Source organism: Bos mutus, chromosome 28 (assembly GCF_027580195.1).
Source record: "Bos mutus isolate GX-2022 chromosome 28, NWIPB_WYAK_1.1, whole genome shotgun sequence".
Classification (NCBI taxonomy): Eukaryota; Metazoa; Chordata; class Mammalia; order Artiodactyla; family Bovidae; genus Bos; species Bos mutus.
Genome location: NC_091644.1, coordinates 10,815,030 through 10,841,151, shown reverse-complemented (window position 1 = coordinate 10,841,151; position 26,122 = coordinate 10,815,030). Strand labels below are relative to the sequence as shown.

The 26,122-nt window shown below is 55.5% G+C and overlaps 1 protein-coding gene across 5 annotated transcripts in view; it reads left to right on the top strand.

Annotated features, from left to right (window-relative positions):
• The window catches only part of ZMIZ1 (zinc finger MIZ-type containing 1), a 150,905-nt gene that overhangs the window by 13,925 nt on the left and 110,858 nt on the right, over nt 1-26,122 (top strand). For all 5 annotated transcript variants that reach the window (XM_070364790.1, XM_070364788.1, XM_070364789.1 and 2 more), the window contains exon 2: nt 24,432-24,540. In XM_070364790.1, the coding sequence (XP_070220891.1) occupies nt 24,481-24,540 (60 nt within the window). In that variant the 5' untranslated portion in view covers nt 24,432-24,480. The remainder of the gene's footprint in view (nt 1-24,431; nt 24,541-26,122) is intronic.

Sequence of the window (26,122 nt, the reverse complement as noted above, 5' to 3'; positions counted from 1 at the left end):
GAATACTGGAGTGGGTTGCCATGCCCTTCTCCAGGGAATCTTCCCGACCCAGGGATCAAACCCACCTAAATCCAGCAAGAGTTTCTTTGATGTCCTTCACATAGAGAATGTAGCACAAGTAGCATTTAGTGGAAGTGGCTTATTGATTTTAAACTCTATAATAGTGTCCTTTTTTTCCTTACTGTAAAAGTAATGCATGCTTGTTGTAGAAAGTCTGGAAGTCACAGAAAAGTTAGAAGAAGAAAAACAAAAACTGCCCATCATCCTTCCAACCAGGAGTTATCCTGGTCAACATCCTGGTATATTACTTTCAGGTCACTTTATAATTTTCTGTCCTTCTCCTTTGGACTTACATCATGAACAGTTTTCAGGGTCATTCGGTGTTCCTAAAAACATGATTCTTGATGGCCCTGAGGAGGGGCCCAGATGAGGGCCGGGGCTGCAACCCCTTCACAGGTCTGCTCAGCCCCAGCCTGGCATACTCACATCATGGGGACTCTGTGGGGGTCTCCCCCCTCGGTGGGGAGGAGAGGTCCCCCCACGCTGCAGTTCATGGTGAAAGGGGGCCTGGCCTGGACACCCCGGGCTGTGTGTGACTCTGGCCTGTCTCCCATCGCTCAGAAGGGAGGACTAGGCTCCATCTCGCCCTCGAGCCAGTCAGCCTGCTCTGAGGCCTGCTCGCCAGCTGCCCACAGGCACGGTGCTGCGTTCCTCCGAGGGCCGGCTCGATGCCAGCTGCCCACGGGCACGGTGCTGCGTTCCTCCGAGGGCCGGCTCCACGCCAGCTGCCCACAGGCACGGGGCTGTGTTCCTCCGAGGGCCGGCTCCATGCCAGCTGCCCACGGGCACGGGACTGCGTTCCTCCGAGGGCCGGCTCGACGCCAGCTGCCCACAGGCACGGGGCTGTGTTCCTCCGAGGGCCGGCTCCATGCCAGCTGCCCACGGGCACGGTGCTGCGTTCCTCCGAGGGCCGGCTCCACGCCAGCTGCCCACGGGCACGGGGCTGCGTTCCTCAGAGGGCCGGCTCCACGCCAGCTGCCCACAGGCACGGGGCTGCGTTTCTCCGAGGGCCGGCTCGACGCCAGCTCCCCACGGGCACATGGGGCTGCGTTCCTCCCAGGGCCGGCTGGACGTCAAGTGCCTACTGCGCTCAGGTGTCAGTCAGCCTGGGCGACAAAAGGCCCCTGTTCCCGCCATGTTCTCCCGACACCTGCACCTCCCCCATGCCTGCCCATCCAGCCCCCTCCTCCCTGACCCCTCACCAGCGGGGGGCTGGAACCCAGCTGGGCAGGGGTGGCAGGGGTCCCGGAAGGAGCCAGCTCCGACCCCCTCCACCCGCCAGCATCCTTGGTGGCCCTAAGACAGCTTTATGGAGGACGGGTCGAGGCTGTCTTCCTCCTGGCAGGTTTATTTCTTCATTTTTCAAGCCCTGCTCTGATTTTTCCGTCTCCCTGCCCCCTCCCTAGGCAGGCTTCCCTCCCCTCCCCCTCTAATCTGTCAGCCCAGCCAGGAGAGAGGGCCACTGGCCTCCAGGTGATTGAATTATTGCGCAGGGTGGGGGTGGGGGGATGGAGGAGATAGGCCAGGGTTTTCTGCGTGAGTGCTTTTGGCTTCCTGCCCTTGGAAAGGGGCTGGGGAGGGGGAGGGGTGTGATGGCAGAGACTGTGGGCCATGGGTTTCCCAGACGCTCTGCCCCCGCCCACTCTCCCCTGTCTGGACCACAGATGAGCCCTGCCACCGACAGTGCTGGCCCAGGGCCACTGCTCTGCCACCCTGCTCTCCCCCAACCCCAGCCCTGCTCAGGCCTCGATTTCCCCTCCCGCCAAACGGGCAGGTCTCTGTCCTGACGCCAAGGGGAAGAAAAGGCGTCCAGGCAGCTGTGACTGCTGACTCACATATGAGAAATTCTTAAACATCTGCTATCTGTGTGTTGTGGGCCAGGGACTCAGGATGGAGAAAAGAAGGGAGGTCAGCACTGGTAAGACACCTACGATGTACAGCAGGCATGTTCCCGTGCTCGACTTCACATTTCCTCCCCTTCCTGCCCGCTCCCAGTCGTAACTCAAAGATAACAACGAGTAAGAATTACTGGCCTTATTTTTACAGCTTAGAAATGTGCCCACTACACACTCCTTCTCCCAGGAACCTTGGGTTCTTGAGGGATGAGGCACTGTCTGGTCCTCTCTAACTCTCTGGGGGCAGCAGCAGACCAGTCACTCAGAAGGGACCCAGCAAATGCTGCTGGTTCTACTGAAGTAAGACCAGAGAGGTGATATCACCAGCCCAAGGTCACACAGCTAGAAATGGAGCCCCCCTTTGCCTGGCTCCAAGCCACCGCTCCTGGCCTGGGTGTTGACAGGGAGGTCTGCCGTTCTGGCTGGCATTATCCAGTTGCAAGGCTGCTGCAGCGGGTCGAGAGCTTGGTGGCTCCAGGTCTCACCCACCCCTCCCGCTGGTGTCTGTTCCTCTGCTGCTCAGGCCCCCACACACTCTCCAGCCTGCCTTCCTCCGCCCAAGAGGAGGGGCTGGAGGGGGAAGCCCCCTCCCCCGCTCTGCTCCACACTCCAGCTCATGGAAATGAAAAACACATTGGCTTCATTATCCCGGGCTGAATGAGCAGGGTTGCCATGGTGACAGCCATCTCAGGCCCGCGAGGGGGCAGGGAAGGGGCTGGCGAGGCCGTGGCAAGTGGGACCGGGCAGCGGGTGAGCAGGCGCTCCGGGTGGGCAGGCCCCAGGAGCATCCGGCCCTCATGCTCCCTGCCCTCCTGTTGGGCCCCTGGCTTCAGATCCCAGTGTTTGGTCAGGGAGAAGCCGGCAGGCCCCATCCTCCAATGACTGGCCCCTCATTCACCTGTCCTGCCGCCTGTCCATCTCTTCCTTTCAGGGGAGGGTTAAAGGTGCCTCACACCATCCTGGAGGTCAAGATGGAGGGCAGACATAGGAGCTGGGGGCCAGGAGAGGGCAGGGGCCTGTCCCCTGAGGAGGTCAGCTGTGGTGCTCTGCTGGCCTCCACAGTGGCATGGCCCAAGGAAATGGCTGAGTGTTCCAGGCAGTGCACACCCCAGCACTCCTGTGTGCCCTGAGGCATCACCCCGGTCCTTAGGCATAACCCTCTTACTGGAGGCAGGGTCTCTAGGTACCCCACAGGACAACAGGTGTGATGGGGGCTGTGGGGATACCAGTGGGGAATCCGGACCCAGAACAGCCTGTGCCCCGGGAGGCCCCGGGCACGTGTCCTGACCTCCGGGCCTGAGCTGCACCTTCCCCATGGCCCTGACCCAGGGACCCTTATGCCCAGATGGGCCCTTGTCTCCTCAAGGCCTGGACATCCCCTTGCCCCGTGGCCTGTCACCCCAGGGCTTGATTTCTAAGCACAGCACCATAGGGTAGGCCCTGGCCCTGCCATCGCTGTGCTCAGGCTGATCCAAGGGAGGCTGGCTGCACCCTCATTTCTCTTCCGGGCTCCCTGGTGGCCCCCTGGGGTGGCCTCGAGTAAAGTCTGCCGTTCCCCTCTTGAGCATGCAGCACAGCTAGTCCCATCCCATGATCCAGAGCCATCAGGACAGCCACCAAGGGCCCCTGCTCGGGGGACACTGAGTGCCCTCAGGAGACTTCCCCTTCAGACAGTGCCAACCCCAACTCCAGTTTCAACCTTGACCCTAACCCTAAGGCTACATCCAGCCTCAACCCCAGTCTCCTGGCCCAGCCCACATGGGTGTGTTTCCCATGTGCTCCCACCCCTGAGCTGCTGTTCAAGACATTCCGTCCACCTGGAATGCCCTCCCCTCACAGCCTGCCTGCTGCCAAGTCCAGCCTCCTCCCACTTCCTATTTCAGATGAGGAAACCCAGGCCCAGAGAGATATGTGACTTGTCCAAGGCGATTGGAGAATCAGGGCAGCATGGCCTGGGGCAGGATGTCCCAGGAGGCCAGGCCATTCATTCCCCGCTGTGATGGGGCAAGGGTCCACGTGACACTGGACGAGAGCCCAGCAGCTCAGGGCTGGTGACAGTTCCCTGTCCAGGCAGGTTTGGAGGGGAGGCAGAGAGCGCCAGGGTTTCAGCTCCCTGACAGCTGTTCTCAGTGGGGAGGAGCCCGGGACGGGTGCTCAGGGGCTGGCCCCAGCCTTGCTGATCGGTCTGACCATCCTGCAGCCCCGCCCACAAATGGGTCATGTGCTTCTAAGCAGACAGGTGGTGAGCAGCAAAGCTCAGCAGACATGGTGTCCATGGCACTGCTGTGGTTTTGCCTCCTGCCAAGTGGCAGGGAAGGCGGCACAGGCAGGAGAAACCCCAGCACCTCCCTGTGACAGGGGACATCCAGAGGTCCCCACGCAGCCACCTGCCACTCTGCTGAAACCAGATCCCAGAGCTCATTCCAGAACGCAGAATCCCCCACCCTCCAGGGGAGGCTGGGGCAGAGCCAGGAATCAGTGTGTTTGCTGCTCCCCAACCTGTGGGCAGGGCTTGCCTTGCGGCCTCCAGGGGCCGGCCCAGCCTCAGGGTCTTGGGCCCCAGCCTTCGAGTTTATACAGAGGCCCCCTCCTTGTGCTCCTGGCTCCAGGGTCATGACCCCTTGCTGATCTGCCTGGGCCTTGTCCTGCCCAGGGCCAGCCTCAGACCGGCCCTGCAGTCCTGTGCCCTCCCTTCCCCTTCTCCCCTCTCATCCATTGTCCAGCCACCCCAGAGCCCACAGTCCCCACGGCATTTGTCCCCCGCCGTTGACCTCCCCTGACTCGGCGGCTGTGTGTCCCGGACCCGCCTCCCGGCCACCACCATGGCCACCACCCGGCTCCCCGCCCGGCGGCCGAGGGCGGCTGCTGGGCAAGGCTGTCATTTTCCCAGCTGGGGATTATAGGTTTGGGGCTGAAGGAGTCTGAGCTGGAGGAGGAGGAGCGGAGACTCTCACCCTGGTGCCAGGCCCCAGAGACACCTCTTGGGTAGGGCAGCCTGGCGTGCTCTGCAGGCCGGGATGGGGATTCCTGTAACCCGACGTCCTCCCAGCTCTGCGTGTGCACGTGTGTGCGTGGATGACACCTCTCAGAAGGGTCAGGCCCTCACTCATGCTCATTTAATGTAATCCCCCCAACCATCACACAGGCATGCCTGACTCATTTCCCAGCTAGAAAAGACAAAACTCAGAAAGAGCTACACGCTGGCCTAGGTCACACAGCAGGTTAGGGCAGAACCAAGATTTGGCCTATCCCTGGCCCTCAACTGCCACCTGCTTGGCAGCCTCTTTGCCCTGCCCTTGCCCATCCTCCCACCTGTGGGGGTGGGGCATCAAGAGAATTGGCTGGGAGATCACAGAGGGCCCAAGGGCTGGGTACCCTATGGGGTGTGCTACGGTCGCCCACTGTGCCTGCTGCTGGGGAGGGTGTTGCCAAGCCAGGTTTGGGAAAAAGGCATGCATCCCTTTACTGCTCTGTCCTCACGGCAGCCCCCAGGGCCTGGTTTAGAAGGGTCACTGTGAGCCAGACTCAAGAGTGTGGCACCGCTAGTTCTGGGCATGAAGAAGCTGGAAACATCTCATAGTTTACAGCTGTGGGAACTGGGATGGGGTTTAATACCAGTAGAGTGATCCCAGCCAGACCCAAGCCTGGACCCTGGAGCCCCCCTTCCATTGTCCCCTCTGGGGAAAGCGCATTGAGCATTTGTGTGCCAGGGACACAGCCTGGGGACCGCAAAGGAGTTTGAGGATTTAAGTCAACACGGTGGAGTGGTTCTCTGAACAGGCTCTGGAATCAGACTACTCCCGTTAGGATCCCATCTCAAGTCACGTCACTTTTCTGAACCTTGCCTCTGCGTGTGTTGTTATTCAGTTGCTAAGCCGTGCCAACATTTTGTGACTCCATGAATCACAGCACACTATCTCCAGGAGCTTGGACTCATGTCCATTGAGTCAGTGATGCCATCCAACCATCTCATCCTCTGTCATCCCCTTCTCCTCTTGCCCTCAATCTTTCCCAGCATCAGGGTCTTTTCTGATGTAGTCAGCTCTTTGCATCAGGTGGCCAAAGTATTGGAGCTTCAGCTTCAGCATCCGTCCTTCCAATGAGTGTTCAGGGTTGATTTCCTTTAGGATTGACTGGTTTGATCTCCTTGCTGTCCAAGGGACTTTCAGGAGACTTCTCCAGCCTCTGCATGTGACATGTGCTCAAATGAGACAAACCTTGAAAACTTAGTACAGTACAAAAGCATGTAGTATGAGTCAAGAGACATTCGCTAGTGTCTTCAGTTCAGTAGGTGCTAAGGGTCCTGATCCCAAACTTCTGAGCAATGAGGACCAGAGTATAAGGGCTGGCTGTGGGGTGGACCTGCCAGAGGGTAGAGGATGGGTAACCTGTGTCTGGGGGTGCTTCCTCAGGGGCCAGGTCACTCTGGAGCCAGCATTTCTGATACACAGAAACGGGTCCCCCACCCCAGGTCGGTGACCACTCCCAGGGCTGAGCCGGCTGTCCACTGGCTGGCCACCACTGGCCTGGACCTCTGTGTAGCTGACCCACAGGTGGCCAGGTCACCTGGACTCGTCTCAGGAGCAGAGGCTGCAGGGAGGCCTGCCTGTTCTTGGGAATTCACTGCATGTCTGCCCGCCACAAGTCCCTCGATAGGGAAGATTTGTGAGTGAGCTTTGCAATTCTGTTTCTCTGAGGGTCATAAATCAGCTGCATGCACGCCCTGATGCTGCCCAGCCTGAGGTGCACACACGTGCACACTCACATCCACACTCGGAAGCACAGTCCAGGTCCTGCCTGCCATATCCCTGGGGTGGGAGAAGGCACTCTGTTGGAAAAGCCCCGGCTCCCAGTGGCTGCCTGGCCTTCCAGGGTCCCAGAACCATCCAGAATCAAGAGCTCAAGGCTGGGAGGCAGGATGTCCCAGTGGTTGGAGAAACAGGTCGTAGTATGAGTCATTAGCATGAATCACTAGTATGAATTTCAGGAGTCTGCCTGGCCTTATAGATTACTGTGTGCCCCTGGCCATGTTGCTTACAGAGCTCTGTGCCTCGGTTTTCAGGTCTATAAAATGGAGCTAATTGTAACATGTACTTCATAGGATGGTTGAGAGAATAAAATGAGTAAATATCTGTAGAATGCTTATTGTTGTTCAGTCACTAAGTCGTGTCCGACTCTTTACGACCCCATGGACTGCAGCATGGCAGGCTTCCCTGTCCTTCACCGTCTCCCAGAATTTGCTCAAACTCACGTCCATTGAATCTAGATGCCATCCAACCATCTTGTCCTCTGTTGTCCCCTTCTCCTCCTGCCTTCAATCTTTCCCAGCATCAGGGTCTCTTCCAGTGAGTCGGCTCTGCATCAGGTGGCCAACGTATTGGAGCTTCAGCATCAGACCTTCCAACGAATATTCGGGGTTGTTTTCCTTTAGGATTGACTGGTTTAATCTCTTTACTATCCGAGGGACCCTCAAGAGTCTTCACAGAGTGCTTAAAACAGGACAGACACATAATGAGAGCTCAGGGAAGTTTGGCTATCATTATCATCGTCATTAGTTAAGGATATACCTAAATTTTGGCATCTGACCAGGGCTTGAATTCCAGCGCTGCCTCTTGCTGACTAACTTGGACATGCTACCGAGCTCCCATTTCTCATCTGTGAAATTGACTCTTACTACCTACTTCATAGGACCATTCTGGCCTTAAAGGAGATAGAGCTTGTAAAGGATGCAATGTCAGGCCCTCGGGAAACATCAGCCAGTGCTACATCTGCCTCGAGGTGGAGTGTGGGGACTGGGCCCTCTGGGTCAGAGCCTCCGGATAACTCTGCTCTGGGGCCTGTCTTCCTGGGGAATGTTTAGATAACAGCGGGGACTAGCAGGGGAGCACAAGGGAGAATTTTAGGAACCTCTGTCTCCCTTTCACCACCAGGGGAGTAAAGCACTAGCCAGAGCGACTCTCCCCTCCCTGCCCTTGTCATTCCATCCACCCCTCTCCTGAGAAGAGGGTCAAGACTGACAGGTGTGACTCATGGCTCTGCCACTCACTTACTGGGTGGCCTTGTGCAGGTCACTTGACCCCTTCATTCCCTCCAGCCGGGAATAATTGTGCCTGCTTCCCCTGGCAACTGGAGAGAGAGTTAGACACAGAGCATGTGGAGCACTTAGCACAGCGCGCCCGGGGATCAGCGCTCTGCAGATTCCATCACTGGCCCCTTTCTGCCTCCTCTCCTCTCCTCCTCCCACTCACACCCCACCCCTCCCACACCTGCTGCAGGAATCGCATCTTCCCAGGCCAGACATTTAAATATTTCTCTCTGGGAAACTGGGCTCTAAAAATCCACAAGACGCCTCTGGAGCCACATGAGCGAGCCTGGATAGAGGGAGGTGACTTCAGAAATTCAGACCTTCTGTCTTCCCATGCTGTCCCCCTGTGCCAGCCACACGAGGCTAAAGCATGCTAGACACGAGACCCAGCCTTGCTGGGCCACTGGCCGCCCGCCCCAGAGACTTTACTGTTCCCACAAGGTCCCCAGGTGCTGTCAAATGCAGGCTTGTTTCCAAGCTGTTGCTAGCATTTTTTTTTCACCTGCTCAGCCATAAAGCCCTGGAAAGCAGTGATCCAGGGATGAGTAGCTGCTTGCATGAGTGCAGGGGGGAGAGATGGGGACTGGTGCCCACATTTTTGCAGAGCTGACATTTTTGCCCCTCTCCCACCCAGCTCACTGCCTGGGAGAGTAGGATGGTGAGACCTTGGCCGTGGGTAATAGTCGGGAGCATCCCAGGCCAAGCCTTGGTCTCGCGGCAGAACTTTGGAGGCTGGACTTCTTGTTGCCAGGGAAACCAGTGTGTTCCCTGGAAAGGAAACCACAGCGCCTTTGGCTGTTAAGACACCCCCCCTCCCTCCCCCACCAAAAAAAATGAGTTCCCTCCAAAACTGATTCCCCCAAAACTGTTGAGTCGGCAGCATCTTGCCTCCTCCCTGATCCTGCTAAAATTATAGAAAATGAAATCTGCCCCGACCTTGTGCTTTTCACCTGTTTTTTAAACATTCCACTGTAGCATGAGGACATGTTTTGTTTTTTCTTATTTATCTTCCTCCCATGCCAGCTGGGGCTCCAAGCCCTTCTCTCCTCTGTTGACTGGAGCCAGAAAGGGAAGGACTTCCACATCTTTTTTTTTTTTTTTTTTTTTTCGTTCAGCTGTCAGCAAAAATAAAACAAGTAGGTTTATATTTGGAAAGCAGAGGGTCTCAGCCACCAGATCACTATGTCCAGGGTAGGTCACAGCCTTGTATCCTCTCATGTGACAAAGGCTTGAAATTTGACCCACAGATTTGCAGAGAGTGGGGCTTTTGCAGCAGGCCTGTGTTTATTCATATCGACTTTTAAATGCCATTGGAACATCATGGGGAATTCTCCACTGGCTGGGAAAGGGTGGTTCTAGAAAAGAATCCTCTGGAACATTGCTCAAGTGGTCTGACAGGGGCAGATCTCTATGCCAGGTTGAAGGGAACTTTCACCCCATTTCAGAAACAAGGTACCTGGGCCTCAGCAGGGTTTTCAGATCGGCTAAAGAGTGGAGTTGGGTTTCACAGCCAAGGCCACCCTGTGGGTCAGTTCATTAGTAAAGTGAAAGTCATTCAGTCGTGTCTGACTCTTTGTGACCCCATGAACTGTAGCCTGCCAGGCTTCTCTGTCCATGGGGATTCTCCAGGCAAGAATACTGGAGTAGGTTGCCATGCCCTTCTCCAGGGGGTCTTCCTGACCCAGGGATCAAACCTGGGTCTTTTGCATTGCAGGTGGATTCTTTATGCACTGAGCCATCTTAGAAGCCCAATTCATGAGGAAACAAAACAAAACAGGAAAGAAAGGAAAGAGAAAGGTGGCCAGTGTTCATATCAAGATCCCTGACACTTCAGGGGAGATGGTAGGGAAGGAAACGGCTGTGAAGAGACCTTGGTCCCAAGCCCAGCGTGCCCCGCCGGCTCTCAGGCTGGGGTCTCCCCATCTAAATGGCCGTCTTGGACCTGAAGCCTCTAGAGCCCCTCCCAGGTCTGCCCCACGGTCAGCGTTCCCAGGACCATTTTGTCTTGGTAATCTGAGCAGTTAATTTTTCACCTAGAAGTAACTCTCTGTTCCGTAAGTAATTTTAAACAAATTCTGTTCCAGTCCCTGCACTTCCGTGGGGGAAAAAAACAAAACCCAGCTGGGTTTTCCACCATCCTCAGCAGACAAGGGTTTGCACGCAGTATGTACTCCAGGCTGCGATCCCTCAGAGCCCGGGCAGCGAGGGTCCTGTACTGTGTTCAGGAGGACAACCTCGAGGGGCCCAGAGACCCAGCCTCCAGGCAGCCAGATGTGTCTCAAGGAACCATCCTGAGAGGGCTCAAGTCCTTTTCAGCCCCATTCTAGGTCTTCAACAGATCTTTCCTGGTGATTCCTAAACCCCTCTGTCAGATCTTGCTATTAGCGTGAGGCTCTCAGAGTGTAGAGTAAACTAATGAATTACAGCATGATTACACAGCACATAATTAACTTTGTAATTAATATGCAACTGCCACTTAAGCTAAAACACTGCTTATAGAGACATGCGGCAATAGTAAATCACAGGTCAGAAATAGCACTTTGGAATTTTCAAAAGAATGAACGTAAGCAGGGAATCACTTAAGGCAGCGGGGCAAGTTAATTAAAAAGCAGATGAATTGTATGCGTCCTGCTTCATTTCAATACCTTCGTTAAGAAAGACCCTGATGCCATCCTGCCAAGCTGACTGGCCAGGCCTGGACGAAAGGACACTGGGCGTGGATGGTTTTATTTCCAAAATAAGTCAGGTCTTCGTTGCCCCAGCCCAGCCCACCCCCATGTCTTGGTCCTGTCCCCAGCCACACTGCCCCTCCTGCGGGCCTGGCTCTGCCCCTCCACCTCCAGGAAGCTTATGGGGTTGTCGCCAGACCAACTCCGGGCCTTCCACAGTCTGGCCTCCATGGTGGGCATGGCCATCTGGTCGGTTAGTTCAGCCTGGCTGCCTTCACCTGGATTCCAGGCTTCTGGAAATCCGGGATTCATCTTACTTTTTTACTGTGATTTGATCTTTCCTTCCCCCAGCCTCCTGCCAGAGCGCTGAAGCTAGAAAATGCCTTAGGGATGGTCTCACCTAGGCCGAATTTCACCAAGGCTAAGAACTGAGGGGCTGAGTTCTACACTCACCTGGTGGAGTGGGCTCAGGCCTAGGAGGAATCTCTCTCTGCATCTCTCCTAGTCTTACATCAGGCTGGGTGGGCCTTTGCAATGAGTAAACCCAGGTTCCGATCCCAGCCACCCTACTGGTCCGCTGTGTGACCTTAGGCAAGTTGCGTAACCTCTCTGGACTTCAGTTTCCTCATCTGTAAAGTCTGAGCAAGGATGCCCACCTCGCTGGGTTGGTGTGAGAGTTAGGGGAGTAATCTGTGTGTGGAAGGGCCTGGTGCAGAGGGAGTGCTCACTGGATCCTGAGTGTCCCCTGCTGTCCTCAGAGGTTTAGGGGGTACAGGGAGAAGTGTGTGACATCTCAATCAGCCCCATCCTTTACAGGCTGAGAAAACAGGCCCAGAGAGGCCAACTGTGATCCACATACCGTGCATGTAACTGGCATGATTGGAACCCTCCCAAGACCAGGAGCCCCCTGAGCACAGATGACTCTTATCCATGTTCTCCAACTCTAGCCTGGGCACAGCAATGCAGAGCTAGCAAAGGGTGGTACCCAGTGGGTGGCTGAACTGAAAGTCCTCTTCCAGAACAGCCTTGAGCTGGGTCGTCTGCAAAGAAGCTTTCTCAGCCCCAAGCCCCTGGATGGTGTGGAGGTGGCTTGGCTTAGGGGAGGGATGCTGGACTTTCAAGTCTGACAGACAGGTTCGAATCCCAGCTGTGCCATTTTCAGATATTGGGCAAGTCACTTAATCATTTTCAGTCTTATTTCTCCCCATCTATAGATGGCGCTAATCATTCTAACTATATCTTTATCATTTGTCATAAAGAAAAGTCACGTGAGACAGCAAATGTGCCACCCAACACACAGTAGGTACTTAATGATATTGCTCTTCTTCTTAATCACAATCACAGAGATTTCTGAGTGGCTGCTGAAGGGCCATACAGGCCGGCAGCCTGGGGCAGGGGACTCTGGCGGCCGGGGCTACCTTGGCCTGTGCTGTCCCTTTAGATTTCTTGGCTTAGAGGGGGCAGAGAAGGTGCCAGCCTCCCCAGACAACCCAGCCTCTGCCTCAGGCAGCTCAGTTGACCTTCCAACTCTGGCCTTTGCCCTTCTAGAAAGTGACCTGGGCCTCTCTCCTCCTGACCTAGGCCAGCATTGCTGAGCGTAGGGAGTTGCCGGGCCCATGGGCAGGTCCTGGCCGGTTGGGTACATCTAAGCTATTAAAAAGCAGAGATACCACTTTGCCAACAAAGGTCCATAGTGTCAAAGCTATGGTGTTTCCAGTAATCATGTACAAATATGAGAGTTGGCCCATAAAGAAGGCTGAGCACCAAAGAATTGATGCTTTCAAAATGTGGTACTGGAGAAGACTCGAGGGTCCCTTGGACAGCAAGGAGATCAAACCAGTCAATCCTAAAGAAAATCAACCCTGAATATTCATTGGAAGGACTGATGCTGAAACTGAAACTCCAATATTTTGGCCACCTGGTGTGAAGAGCCAACTCATTGGAAAAGACCCTAATGCTGGGAAAAATTGAGGACAAGAGGAGAAGGGGGCAACAGAGGATGAAATGGTTGGATGGCATCACCGACTCAATGGACATGAGTTTGAGCAAACTCTGGGAGATGGTGAAGGACAGGGAAGCCTGGTGTGCCGCAGTCCATGGGGTAGCAAAGAGTCAGACGTGACTGAGCGACTGAAGTGATGGTGGCCTCATGACGCTGGCCGTAATCCTGGATTCAGCGTCTGAGGCCCCAGTCCTCCTGGGCGGTGGGTTCCAGATCTTGGTGTGGATGCTCTGTGGCCTCTCTTCCCGCAGACACTTCAGTTTCTGGTCCCCTACCCTGCCAGGCACCGCTGCCCCAGCCTGCCCATCCTCTCTGCCCTCTCTCTCTGCCTGCTGTCTAGCCTCTTCACCCCGCAGCCACTCCTCTTAGTTCGGAATCTGTCAAAGCCAGTTCCAGGGAAAACTAGTCTATGGGATTTTAAAATGTGTTTAGTGAAAAAAGTTTTTTGCACTCCATTCACTTTGGGAAAAGCCAGATGCTCTAAGGCCCTTTATGTGCTTCCTCCTCACCAAGAGTGGTTGGAATATGCAGCTTCTCCCCAGCCAGTCTTACCAGAGGATCCTTCGGCAGGAAGGACCCTTTTCCGCGAAACTCACTGCAGGCAGCCTGACCTGCAGCGTCCTGGCCGCTACCCTCCTTTTCCCCAGAATAGGCAGTGTTTCTCCTCTGGTCCCCCTGCCTCCTCCTGTGACACTGCCCACCTGGACAGACACTGTGTGGGTGTCCGGTGCCGCTCTGGAGCGGCAGCACTCTGTCCATCTGCCCCAAAGCAGTGACCCTATCCCTGTGTCCTCCTGAGCTTTTCAGGACTGGCCTTTGCCTCAAGGACAAATCCCCCCACCCAGCACTCTGGCCGGTGGGCACAGGCCCCTGCCTCAACCACCCACGTCCTCAAAGGCACCTGGCTCTGAGACGCAGGGTGGTTCCCAGAGGCGCCTGTGTGAGGGTGCATGGAGGGAGAAAAGTTGAAGGTCTTTAACGTCTAGAGTGGTGGCTTTTAATTCCCCCCACCACCCCCCTAGCGGATACCGGCTCCTCTCTCTGGCCCTGCTTTCCTCCTGCCTATGATGGAGATGATAAGACCCACCTGGTCCTGAGCAGAGCTGGGGCCCACGTGCTTGGGGCTGTGCAGAGTGCTTCCTATTCACTGACTCATTTAACGAACTCAGCAGCCTATGAAGTTGGCACCATTGTTATTGCATCCATTTTACAGATGCCTGAGGCACGTAGAAGAGAGCATTTTGCCCCAGGTCACAGCAGCTAGCACATGCAAGAGCCAGGATTTGAACCCAAGCAGCCTGGTGAGCTGATCCACTAAGCTATATGACCCACATAAATGAGGTGGTAATGAGGGTTATGTACGGATGTGAGAGTTGGATCATAAAGAAGGCTGAGCACCTGAGAATTGATGCTTCCAAATTGTGGTGCTGGAGAAGACTCTTGAGAGTCCCTTGGACAGCAAGGAGATCAAACAAGTCAATCCTAAAGGAAATCAACCCTGAATATTCATTGGAAGGACTGATGTTGAAACTGAAGCTCCAATACTTTGGCCACCTGATGTGAAGAACTGACTCATTGGAAAAGACCAAATGCTGGAAAGATTGAAGGCGGGAAGAGAAGGGGGTGACGGAGGATAAGGTGGTTTGGATGGCATCACCGACTCAATGGACATGAGTTTGAGCAGACTCCAGGAGTTGGTGATGGACAGGGAAGGCTGGCGTGCTGCAGTCCACGGGGTCACAAAGAGTCGGACAGGCCTGAGCGACTGAACAACAACAAGGGTCAAATGAGGTTATGACACCAGGGCTTTGTAAACTGTAGAGTGCTTTGCACAGTCAGAGCGTCAAGTCAGCACTCGGTTTTGGAGCACCTGGTGTGAATCCTTATCTCTCAATAGACACTCAGGAGGCATGTTTTCAGGTTGCTTGTGGGGTACCCAGCTTGTCCCCAAAGGGCCCCAGAGATGAGGCCCCCACTCCCAGCATGGGTCGGGGTGGCTTAGTCCCTGAGTCCCTCACACCCAGAGATTCCCTGAGTGCAGATCTGATGACAGCAGGGTGATGGACACCAGACCCAGCTGACTCAGCCCCTTGCAACACAGGCCTTCTAGAAAGAGGCTCGGACGTACGGGGTCAGTGTGCCAGCATCAGCCCAGCTGGGGTGCCAAAGTCCCCAAGGAGCTGTGGGGACGTCACGGGGTTTCTGCAGAGATGAAATCACAGATGCTTCCCACTAGGAGCAGAGCCCTTGCCGCCATCCGGTTTGGCATGGCTGGCCACGGTCATCCTGTCCTTCCTCACCCCCACCTGGAGACCCCCGGGAGCTCCCTGGTAAGGTCCCTGTCTGAGCTGTCTGTCTGGGGCCACAGGTGTGCACTCAGCAGACACCTGCAGGAGGGGCCTGGATGTGGATGGAGCAGGGAGAGCCGAGACCTTCAGGGCAGCCCCGAGCTCCCGAGGCCTGAATGTCGCCCTGGCCCCACTTCTGACCTGTCGCAGAGGCTCAAGGCTCTGCTGTACCTCCACCCACACTCCTGCCCTGGGCCTCAGTTTCCTCATCTGTGAACAATGTGTCCGAACAGATCCCCAGATCCGTTCTAGATCTAAGCCATGAGGACTGGTTTTGTGTTGGGTGGTTGGTTTTTTGCCATCTACCACTTTTAAGTCAAATAAATTCCTGCTTTTTGATTCCTCTGTTCCCCACCTCCCTTTTCTTGAGAAATTTTTAAACAAATCTTTCAGTTCATAGCAACTCACTAAAAGAGAAGGCATACCCAGTTAGTGAAAATAAGAGCCCAGGCTGAGGAGAAACAGCTGCTGTCCTAGACCAGCCATATCAGTCCTGCATGATAGGGGAGTAACGACCCACCCACTCTGAGCCTTCATTTTTCTCCTCTGCAAAATAGGCTAATACTGCCCACCAGCTGCTGTGAGGCTGTGATTGATGAAAGGTTGCTTGACATGTGGCTGGTTTGCCTGTGTGGTCCGAACGTGGGCTCTCAGCTCGAGAAGAGCCTGGCTCTGACTCCCAATAAAGAGGACTAAATAGGGAACTGGGAAATCTGCATGCAGATCTCTGCTCGTGTCTTGACTGGCTGGTGCCCCTTGGCTAAGCTTTCCCCACTCTGAGCCTCTATTCACCCTCCTTTTAAAAATGGAGCTGCCCAGGTGTTTTCTCATGTGTTGGCACCAAGTGGTTAAGAATGACTGGGCAGAAGGGTGTGTGGATGACTGGCTGGGTCGTGTGTGGGCCCAGTGGAAGAATGCAGTGACTGGTTAGCCATGCCTGTCAGGGGTGCAGGAGGTAGGGGCGGCATCCTTACACCACACACCTTCTGTGTGCTGGGCGCTTCTTAAGGGCTAATCTAGTTACACTGACTCTCCCTTGGACCTGCCATTGCCCCACCCCTGTCTGGAGCTCCTGGAGAATGCCAGGTGGGTGGATTTGGAGGCTCGAGGAGCTAGGGTAAGGAAGAGATGGTGGAGAACACCTTTTTGTCCCCAGAACTGGAGCTGCAGGCATCTTCAGGGCATTTACAGCCGTCTATAGGACACCAGCTGGTGGTCAGGGGACCCTGGCTCCACCTCCAACTTCATCCCACACTGTGTCTTCTGAGTTCCCCCAGGAAATTGTTTCTGCCTTCCCTCTTCCCCACTTCATGGCATCTGAGCCTTTGGAATCGCAGGCAAGAACCTTAAAACAAAGCCAGGTCAGGGCCGCTGCTTGAGCACTGCTGTCCTAGGGCAGGCTTGCGGCCCAGACAGCATCAGGCAGGACCGTGACTCCCTGGCTCTGCAGTGACAGTCACCTTTGTCCCTCGCAGAGATGTTGAGGAAGCCTACGTTCCCACGGAGAGCATGATGCAGTGAAACCTCGTGGGCTGTGTAACCAGCCTGGGGTTCAAGTCCGGGCACTGCCACTTCTCAGTAGTGTGACCTTGGGCAAGTCGTGTTACCTCTCTGAGCCTCAGTTTCTTCATCGATAGTATGGTAATAATAACTGGAACATCACAGTGGAATTCTGGGGCTTAAAGTGAGCTAATACACGTAGAGAACCTAGTGTCTGGACATATAAGTTCATTTGTTGTTGTTCAGTTGCCAAGTGGCGTCAGTCTCTTGCCACCCCATGGGCTATGTAGCCCTTGCTCTGCTTCTCTTTCCATTTGGAGGAAACAAAAAGCAGAGGCGGCATAGCCTTGGGGAGGAGAGGAAACCCAGCAACCTTACCCAGGACTGAAGCTGGCCCTCTTCCACCTTTTGGGAGAGAAGCTGTCAGTGAAAGTTCACTGCAAGGTCACGGACCTGCAGTGTGGCCAGAGGGTGGTGGGAGGTTTTGACCCCGAGAGTACGACCTGGGCCTGCTAAGGCATCACGGGCCCCAGGGAGATGAGCACACCCGGGTGCAGCTGGGACTCCCAGGACCGTGTGGGTTGGGACAGTGGGCTGGCACCTTTGTCAGAGCGACACTGACACGTGTCCTCCCAATCAGCCATCCTCTCCTCTGGATCAGCTCGTGTGTCCCGGAACAGGTTGTCAGGTGTACCTACCCGCCCTCAGGAGCGGCCCCTCTGAGACACCCAGGTGTACATGGTGGTGTCCCACTAACCACCATTGACAACGGGGGTTCCTGTAGGGAAGGCGGGTGCTGGGACACTGGGTCATCAAGAGAAGCGGGTCCACCCTTCCAGCAACCGTGCCAAGTCAGAGCATCTGAACTCTGTGGTCAGGAGGTATGTAGCTTCGTCCAGTCCTGGCATAAGGGGCACTCCCCAAATTAAGGAGGGGTCCTGCGTTTGGAAGAGACTGTTGTCCAAATCAGGATTTCCCTTTTCAGAACAATGTGCCCTGCGTGACTTCACTTACTCAGCGCCTCCGCTCAGTGGGAAGGGAGGGGATACACCTTCCTGTTTGAGAGATGAAGGCTTGGGGAGATAAAGGGCCCTCCCACAGCCTCCCTGCCAAGAAGGTCTGGCTCTCAGGGCCCACCCCTACCCAGGGACCCCACCAAGAGCAAGGCCACAGGCTGACCCCAGGATCTGCTCCAGCTGCCTGGCCAAGAATGGGACGCAGCTGGTCCAGGGCAGCTGCCTGGAGCTGCCTCTTCCCTCTCCCAACTCGTGTCTGTCCCTCTGCCCTCCTCCCTGACTTCCCTGGGCCAGGGCACAAAGTCATCCCGACTGTGTTTGCTTTACCATCACCCTCTTCCTCCGCCTCCAAGCAGCGTGCCTGGAGACCTGCTACACCTCTCTGAGCGCCTTTACCTTTAAAATGAGGAAGGCATCAACTGTATCAGTGCTTTCTTAACCTCCGTCTCTTTCATACCATTTATATTATGTTTAAAATGGTTCTTTAATCCTTCCAGGTTTGCCGCCCCTCCCTTATTTAACCCATCCCCAATAATAATATCCACAGACTCGCCAGTGATGGCTGTTCTAGTCCAAATACTTCACTATGAAGATGTAAAACCTCTGCCCACGGACCACCTGAAATCCTCCTCCTCCTCTAGTGGTACATGTATCACTCTCTGGGAGCCGCAGCCTGGCTTATCAGAGTCTCCCTGATAAGATCCTCTGATTAGGACTGACTCCTTGCTGAAAACCCATCCATCCATCCCTCTAATGAGCATTGCTGAGCACCCACTGAGTACCAGGCCCTAGGCTAGGCTAGACTCTGGGAACCCATAACTGCAAGACATCTCAACTGATGAGGGAGCCAGATGCAAAGACATCGCCCTTATCTAGTACCACCAAATTGGGGGTTCGTGACGGGGCACTGAGGACGCAGAAGTGAGTGGCTCCGCTGGGGGAAACCAGCCAAGAGGGTGACCACCGAACCAGGCCCTGATGGATGAAGGGGGCCAGGCATTGTGGGCTGAGGCACAGAGGTAAAGACCTAGAGGTGTGATCTTCAGAACACGGTCCCAGAGGCGGGCAGCAGCCCCACGCGGAGGGTATGGGATCAGCGGGGAGTAGTGGGAGGTGGGGGCCAGACAGGGGCTGACACTGTTACACAGAGGTCACTGCTGAACCCAGGGCCCACAACATCCACCCCTCTTAGAGTCCAAGAGCTGGTAAACCGGCCGACCAGGATCCATCCCCTGGAACCCCAGGTCTCCCACCACGCTGAGCAGCAGGCGCATCCCAAGCTCCCTGGCCATGACGATGCCTTGGAATGCAGCCTCTGCTCTGCAGACTGTAGGTACAGCCCCCCCCACCCCTGCTGCCAGCACCGCTCGTCCCGGGGGACCCGAGCTGCAGATGTGCATGGTGATTGAATCGTTTCTGCACACCGCTGCTCACACGGCTCCCCTGGGGACCCGCCACTTGCCTGTGCAAGCTGTCAGGAGATGTGTGTGCTCCATGCGTCTGGGTCAGCACTCAGGTGTGTGCATGTGCCTATACATAAGTGTGCAAAGGGGGTACATAAGCATGTGGGTGTGCACACACAGATGCACAAGCCTCTTGGCTGAGTTCACGTTTGTTAAGTGTACCAGTTAACTTGTTGGCCTCAAAGGGGGAAAATAAGACACCCTGATGTTAGTACCCCTGATACCAGCCCTAGGGAGCTGCCGCCAAGGTTCCAGGGCCCCACTTTCCGTGGAGCAGATTAGAGCAACTCACTCTCTATTTCTAAGGAGGAGCCTGTGAGGGCCATGTGCCTCCTCCAACATTTTAGACCAGGTGAGAATCTGCCAGGGAGCCAGGAGGTGGCCCAGGTCTCTCCTTGGGCCCAGCAAGGTGGGTTCCAGTCCCACTCATCCTTTTTCCCCTGTGTCCATCCCCTCTCTCCGCCCCTGCCTACCATCCCGCCGGGACCATGTGGTCCCCAGGCGCCCTTTCCACTCTCCACAGTCTACTCTCCGAGCCGCCCTACTTGCCTGAGGGCAGCAAGCTTTCCTTGAGCGCATCTTCTGTGCTGAGCTCCCCTGAGGCTGGACTCACCCGAACTCCCCTACTAGTGGTGAGTCATGCGAAATGAGAGCTTGGCCCTTTCAAGCACTCCCCTGTGAGTTGGGAAGCTAACCCAGATGTCACCATTGGAAAACTTACCTACACACATTTAAGTCAAATCGAGCATTAGCTTCAAGGAAAAGCATGTCACAGAGAAAGGGGAAGCATCTGAGGTCTGAGGTGACCCTGGAAGAGTGACCACCTCCAGAGTTTCCTGGGCCAGCAGGCTCCCCGCAGGCCTGTCTTGAGACAGGCTTTGCAATTCTAGAGTCAAACCATCTTACACTTGTTGAGATGGCGTTTTCCAAAGAGCTGGAGCTCCTGACACCAAAATCCTAAGATGTTGAGTTTGAAGAGCTGCCAGCAGGCGGCTAGGCTTCGTTTTACAGACGGAAAAACCAAGGAGGGTGGCAGAGCTGGGCTGCCTCCGGGTCCCCACACTGACTAGCCTTGCATCTCCTGCAGGCTGCTGGCTGCTCAGACCAGGACAGAGGGCCAGGCACCACAGAGGTGGACCGCCTGAGCCCACTCTCCATTTGGAGGCAAACACGGCAGGAAGGGCCGAGGCATGGGTACACCCAGGGCCTGGCCACCAGTGATCTCCATTTGGGAGCGAGCCTGGCCGCAGTGGGCGCTGGAGTTACAGCCACCACTGAGGATTTGAAGCGACCTGTAAAGGCTTAGAGGTGTCCAAGCTGGAAGGAGGGAAGCAGCAGCCAAGCCCAGCAGCGCTCCTGTGGTGGAGGGCGACCTCTGCTGGCCGCTGACGCTCCCACTTTCCCACACCAGCCAGCATGCAGGGAGCCCAGCGGCACTGGATGGCCTTGGAAGCAAGTGGGTGGGTGTGGACAGGTGCCAGGGGCACATCTTTTTGGGCTCAGGCACAGTCTTGGGTGGGGACTTCCAGGAGGCTCTGACCTCCAGTCTTGGAGCATTGGAAAGAACATGCCTCTGGTTAAAAAAGTGGAGGGTTTGAATCAGCCCAACACCGTCCCAGCTGTGTGACCCTGGGAAAGTCACTTCATCTCTCTGAACCTTTTAGGATTAAGTGAATTAGCAATGCACAGGGCCTGGCCTAGTGCCTGAACGCAGTAGGTGCAGAGCTAATGGAAAATCTCACACTGCCCCTCAGGGAGCCACCATTTTCATGCCTCCTTCAGCACCTTCTCTTCTCTTCATGTCTGTGATCTTTAGCCTTCTAGGCCTTGACCCTCTTCCTTCATGGGCCGGAAGCACTAGCCCATCCATTCCGGGTGTTACTAGCCCCAATTCTCCACTGATCTTGGTGGTGTAGAAGTGTCACCTCACCTGTGAGTGTCCCCTTAATCACTTAGACGTTTTTTCTTTTATAGATTGAGACACACACAACTTACAGTTGTCCCTGTGATATGTGATGTCTCTCCTGTCAACCCTCTGGGTCTCACAGGTGTCCCACGCCCACCGTTCATGTCTTGGTTCCTACAACATGGAGCCTGGGTCTGGGAGTAAAGCCCCCTGCGATCTAGATCTAGCTCAGAGGTGCTGTGTGGCCTTAGACACTCCACCTGTGGTCCTCAGGCCCCCCAAGAATAAAGCCAGCTGAACTCGAGGTGGTGGAAGAACTCAAGGAACCTTTGGTCAATGATATTCTGAGCATCTTTGAATCCAGGAGCTATCTCAGATCACATAGGCCTCCAGATAGGACAGCGCATGAGTCAGTGTAGCTGCTGCTGCTGCTGCTGCTAAGTCGCTTCAGTCGTGTCCGACTCTGTGCGACCCCATAGGCGGCAGCCCACCAGGCTCCCCCGTCCCTGGGATTTTCCACGCAAGAACACTGGAATGGGTTTCATTTCCTTCTCCAATGCATGAAAGTGAAAGTGAAGTCGCTTAGTCGTGTCCAACTCTTAGCGACCCCATGGACCGCAGCCTACCATGCTCCTCCGTCCATGGGATTTTCCAGGCAAGAGTTCTGGAGTGTGTTGCCATTTCCTTCTCCAGGAGATCTTCCCAACCCAGGGATTGAACCCGGGTCTCCCGCATTGTAGGCAGACGCTTTACCCTCTGAGATCCCTCACCAAATTTCCAGAGTTCAGATTTCTAACCCCCTGGGCAGTTATCTTCATCAACAGCACCCCCTGCTGGCCACATGGGCCAGCGCAGGCCTTTTGTCCTGGTTGGCTACTGCCTGTGGGCACGGGATTGAGGTCTGCACAGGCCTGGGGTTCCCTTTGACTTCCCTTCAGGCTCCTCCTTTTTAATGAGGCCCTTTGGCTCAGTGCCCCTGCCTTGCTAGCTGCGGAAATAGCAGTCTGTAACTGGCACCCTGGTAACCAGTGTTCGCTCATGCCCTGGGTGGGGGCTGGAGAGGCCCAGCTCGGTGTGCACCCTGTGGTGCTTGAGAGGCCACCTTCGGGCCTCTGTTTCCTCATCTGTAAAGTGGGGATATAGGAACCGTGTCTTTGCCTAGTGCCTGGACCAGCACTTGACATGAGAAGAGTTCAACAAATAGTCATATAAAAGGTGACGTGGACTAGATAGAGGCTTGGACCAAGGGTTCCATGAGCTCGAGAAAATGATTCCATTTTCACCTCCCCATGTTCCATAGAGTTAGCACAGTATACGATGTTGACAAGTATTTACTGGGTGAGTTGGAAGCATGCAAGGGTGGACAAGTGGAGAATAAAGACGGATGGGTGGATGGATGGGTGGGTGGATGGATGGACAGACAAGCATCTAGATGGATAAGTGATGGAGAAGTTGTACATCTGGGTGTGTAAATGTGTGATAGGTGGTGTGATAGGAAGGACGCTGGAAGGTGAGGGTAGAAGAGATCAATGTGGGGATGCTACCCCCATTTTTACTTTTTCTGGAGAGCTACAAGATAAGATGAACCCAGCAAGCACTGATCAAAGTGCAGATGCCCGAATGACCCAGAAACTCCACCTCCAGGGGTGTGCTCTCTAGATTAATTCACACATGATGATGTGGCTGATATAAAAGGCGATCCTCTGGCACTGTTTGCAATGAAGAAATCTGGGGCTAGCGCAGGCCTCATCTCGGGCCAGAGTGTGAGCCCCTGGAGCAGAAGGGCCTTGTCTAGGGCCTCAGGCCTTAGAACAGCACCTGGCCGGGGTGGATGTTCAGATGGCAGTTGGATAAATGACTCACCAGTGCCTGGGATGCTGTGCAGCCATTAAAAACTGAAAAGGCTCTTTATGTCTTGATGTGGAATACACGTTGAGATATCGTTAAGAGGAAAATAGCGAGGTCCGGAGAGTGTGTGAAGAATGCTATCATTTTATGCTTTTTAAGGGGTGGCAGAGGATAGTACACATAGATATTTGCTTCTCTGAGTCCTTCAGAAGGAGGCAGATGACACTGGTTCTCTCTGGAAGGGTCCCTGGGGGCAGGGGACAAGGCCAGCATGACCCTGGACACCTGGGATTTTTGAACCACGCCAGTGAGTCGCCTTTTCTAGCACAAACGGAACAATAAGAAGTGCTTGAGAAGAGCTGTGCGGTGAAGAGCTCCTTGGGAGAGGAACAGGGCCTTCTTCCCAAGGCTGTGGTCAGGCAGACTGTCGGCTTTCTGAACCAGGGTGGGGGCAGAGAGACAGGACATGGGAGCAGACAGGCAGACACAGTCCAAACCGCCACTTGCCATGGGAGATCCCAGACCTCAGTTTCCTCATCTGGAAAATGGAGGTGATTCTAATCTCACAGAGCGGGTGTGAGGAGTTGAGGAGAGAATGCAAGGGCCCGGTACACAGCAAGTGCTTGGTGGATGGGACGTTTGGTGACATGGCCAGAGAGGAAAGGCCTTCAGGGGGGCAGGTTTTGGGATAGCAGAGAAGGCCAGGGGTGGGGAACCTCTGCTGAGTCCCTTGTGTCTGACCCAGGTGTCTGCAGCCAGAAATGCCCTGGGGTTATGGGAAGACAAACAGCCAGTGAGGAGCAGACTTCTGCTTAGGCCTGGAAACCCGGACTCCTGAGCAGTGGGAGGGCCAGAGTTGAACGTCTCTCCATCTGTCTGCCTCTCCTCCATCTCTGCCTTTGCGCTCGTGGCCTCCCTGGAGAAGCCTGGGGGCTCCGTGAGCTTTGCGGAATCGAGGGGACCTCGTTACACACATGCTCACCTGCCCCAGGCCCAGCATCATTCAGGAAGAGTGAGCCTGCTGAGTGGGACAGCCCTGTGCCCCAACCACTCGGCCAGGAACTTGCAGTCAGAGTCCCGGGGCCCAATTCGGGCTCCCTGTGCCACCCCGGGTAACTCCCTTCCTCTCTCTGAACCTCAGTCTTCTTGTTTGGAAAAGGGAAGTGGTGCTGATGGCTACCCTCTTTCTTTCCTGGGAGAGCAAAGGGGAAACATGAAATTGTGGTTTGTAAACTCCAAGGCATGGGAGATGCGGGGAGGGCATCCACGGCAGGATTGCTGCCTTAAACGATACATGCTGCAGTCAGGGCTGTCACATGGGGAGATCTCTGCGCACACGTGCACACACAGCCACAGCAAGTGGGCTAAGTCCTGCAGCAAGAACCTGAAGATGGGGCTGCCATTGCCGCCGCCACCACCCAACACACACGTGCGTGTAGACATGCGCTTTGGCCTTGCCTGCCCAGTGCTCACATGAGCCACCCGCAAAGAACACCCAGGAACACCTCCTGCCCTGAGCCTAGAGAAGGGCTGGGCAGCCATGGGCATAGCTCCTCCTCCCACCCCAAGGCTGCCCCGGGGCAGAGGCCGGCGGGCCTGGCACAGCCCCAGTGACACCCACTGTCCTCTGTCTTCACAGGCTGGACAACGTTCATGGCTCTCGGGTAGAGCCCAGCGAAACGGCCAGAATGAATTCTATGGACAGGCACATCCAACAGACCAACGACCGACTGCAGTGCATCAAGCAGGTGAGTGTGCAGCCGGGCTCCCGCCACCTCCTCTGCCAGCCTGGCCGCTGGCAAGGGCAGGGCAGGCGAGGTGGGCAGAGCAGAGTGGGGACTGATATGTACTGTGTAGTAAGCACCTGAGATGCTGGGTGGAGGTGACAGTCAGCAAGGGCCGACTGCTTGAGGCTCCCCGACCACCCACCTCGTGAGAACTGGCATGGACCAGTCTCACATTAGAATCACTCCGCTAGGTTCAAATGCCAGCTCTGCCTCACCCCTTCCCTGCCCTTCCCAGCTGTGTGACTTTGAAGCAGTGTCATGCCCTCTCTGGGCTCTGCTCTCTGGGTTGCTTTGAGGATGCAGTGAAGTGCCTAATGTCCCTCCCAGACCCAAGCTCCCCGCCTCTTTGCTCTAGTGGTTCTTTGTAAAGAAATAGAAAAGGAACGGTCTTGGAAAATCAATAATCTTACAGAAAAAGAAACCGAGGCACAGAATGGGGAAGAGAGTTGTCGCCTGAAGTCACAGAGTGTAGCCCCACTGGTGCAGGGAGGGCCTCGTCCCAGAGGGTGCGAGTTCCCCCTCCTGCCTATGCTCACACCAAGCGTAAGAGGTGATTTGCCTGCCAGGGCTTCCCAGGTGATGCTAGTGGTGAAGAACCCACCTCCCGACGCAGGAGACAAAAGAGACAGGAGTTTGATCCCTGGGTCGGGAAGATCCCCTGGAAGAAGGCATGGCAGCCCACTCCAATATTCTTGCCTGGAGAGTCCCATGGACAGAGGAGCGTGGAGGGATACAATCCATGGGGTCTCAGAGAGTCGGACACGACTGAAGCGACTTGGCACACACACACGCTTCTGGATTATTCAGACATAGGGAACCCTTCACAGTGGGCTCAGAAGTCCCCACTTTAAGAAGCCTGGTTGAGCCTGGGCAGGCAGGCGCCCCCTAGTGGTGATCAGGAGTGATGCTCCCTCCCTCTGGGCTCAGGCTCCCTGAAGCCAAAGGCAGCATGTCCGTGCACAGACTCTGGTGATATTTTACTCCAGGAAAGAGGAGATAGAGCGAAGGAGTAGAGGCTTTGACATCACAGACCCGAGCCCAAATCCTCACTCCTCCGTGTACCCACAGTGTGATCTCTGAGATCAGGCCTGGCCCTGTTTCTCCGAGCCTCAGTTTTCCCTGTCAAGCGGGTCCAGTAAGGCCATCATCGTGGGATGCTCTGAGGACGTTATGAGTGGAGCGCAGAGCCTGGCCCGGTGGCAGATGATCTGCTAATTGTGGTGGGGGGCGCTGTCGTTGGTGGCTCAGTGACAGGGGATGTCTTAGGGGAGGGGAGTGCTGGGGCGACGCCCCTGGCTTAGGTGGGCTTAGCTGGCAGTTTGGGGAGCCAGTGTAGGCCTCCAGCCTCAGGACCCCCCGGGGGAGGCGGGGGCAGAGCGCACAGCCCCACCCCCGCCCTGCCTGCCCTCCCCGATCCCCAGGGCCCAGGGGAACTGAGGCTAGTCGGCAGGAATGAGGGATGTGCGTCCTCTCATTAGCATCAAGCAGAGCAATCTCGGAAGCCGGGGCCTTGGGTCTGCGGAGAGGAAATTGAAGACGACTT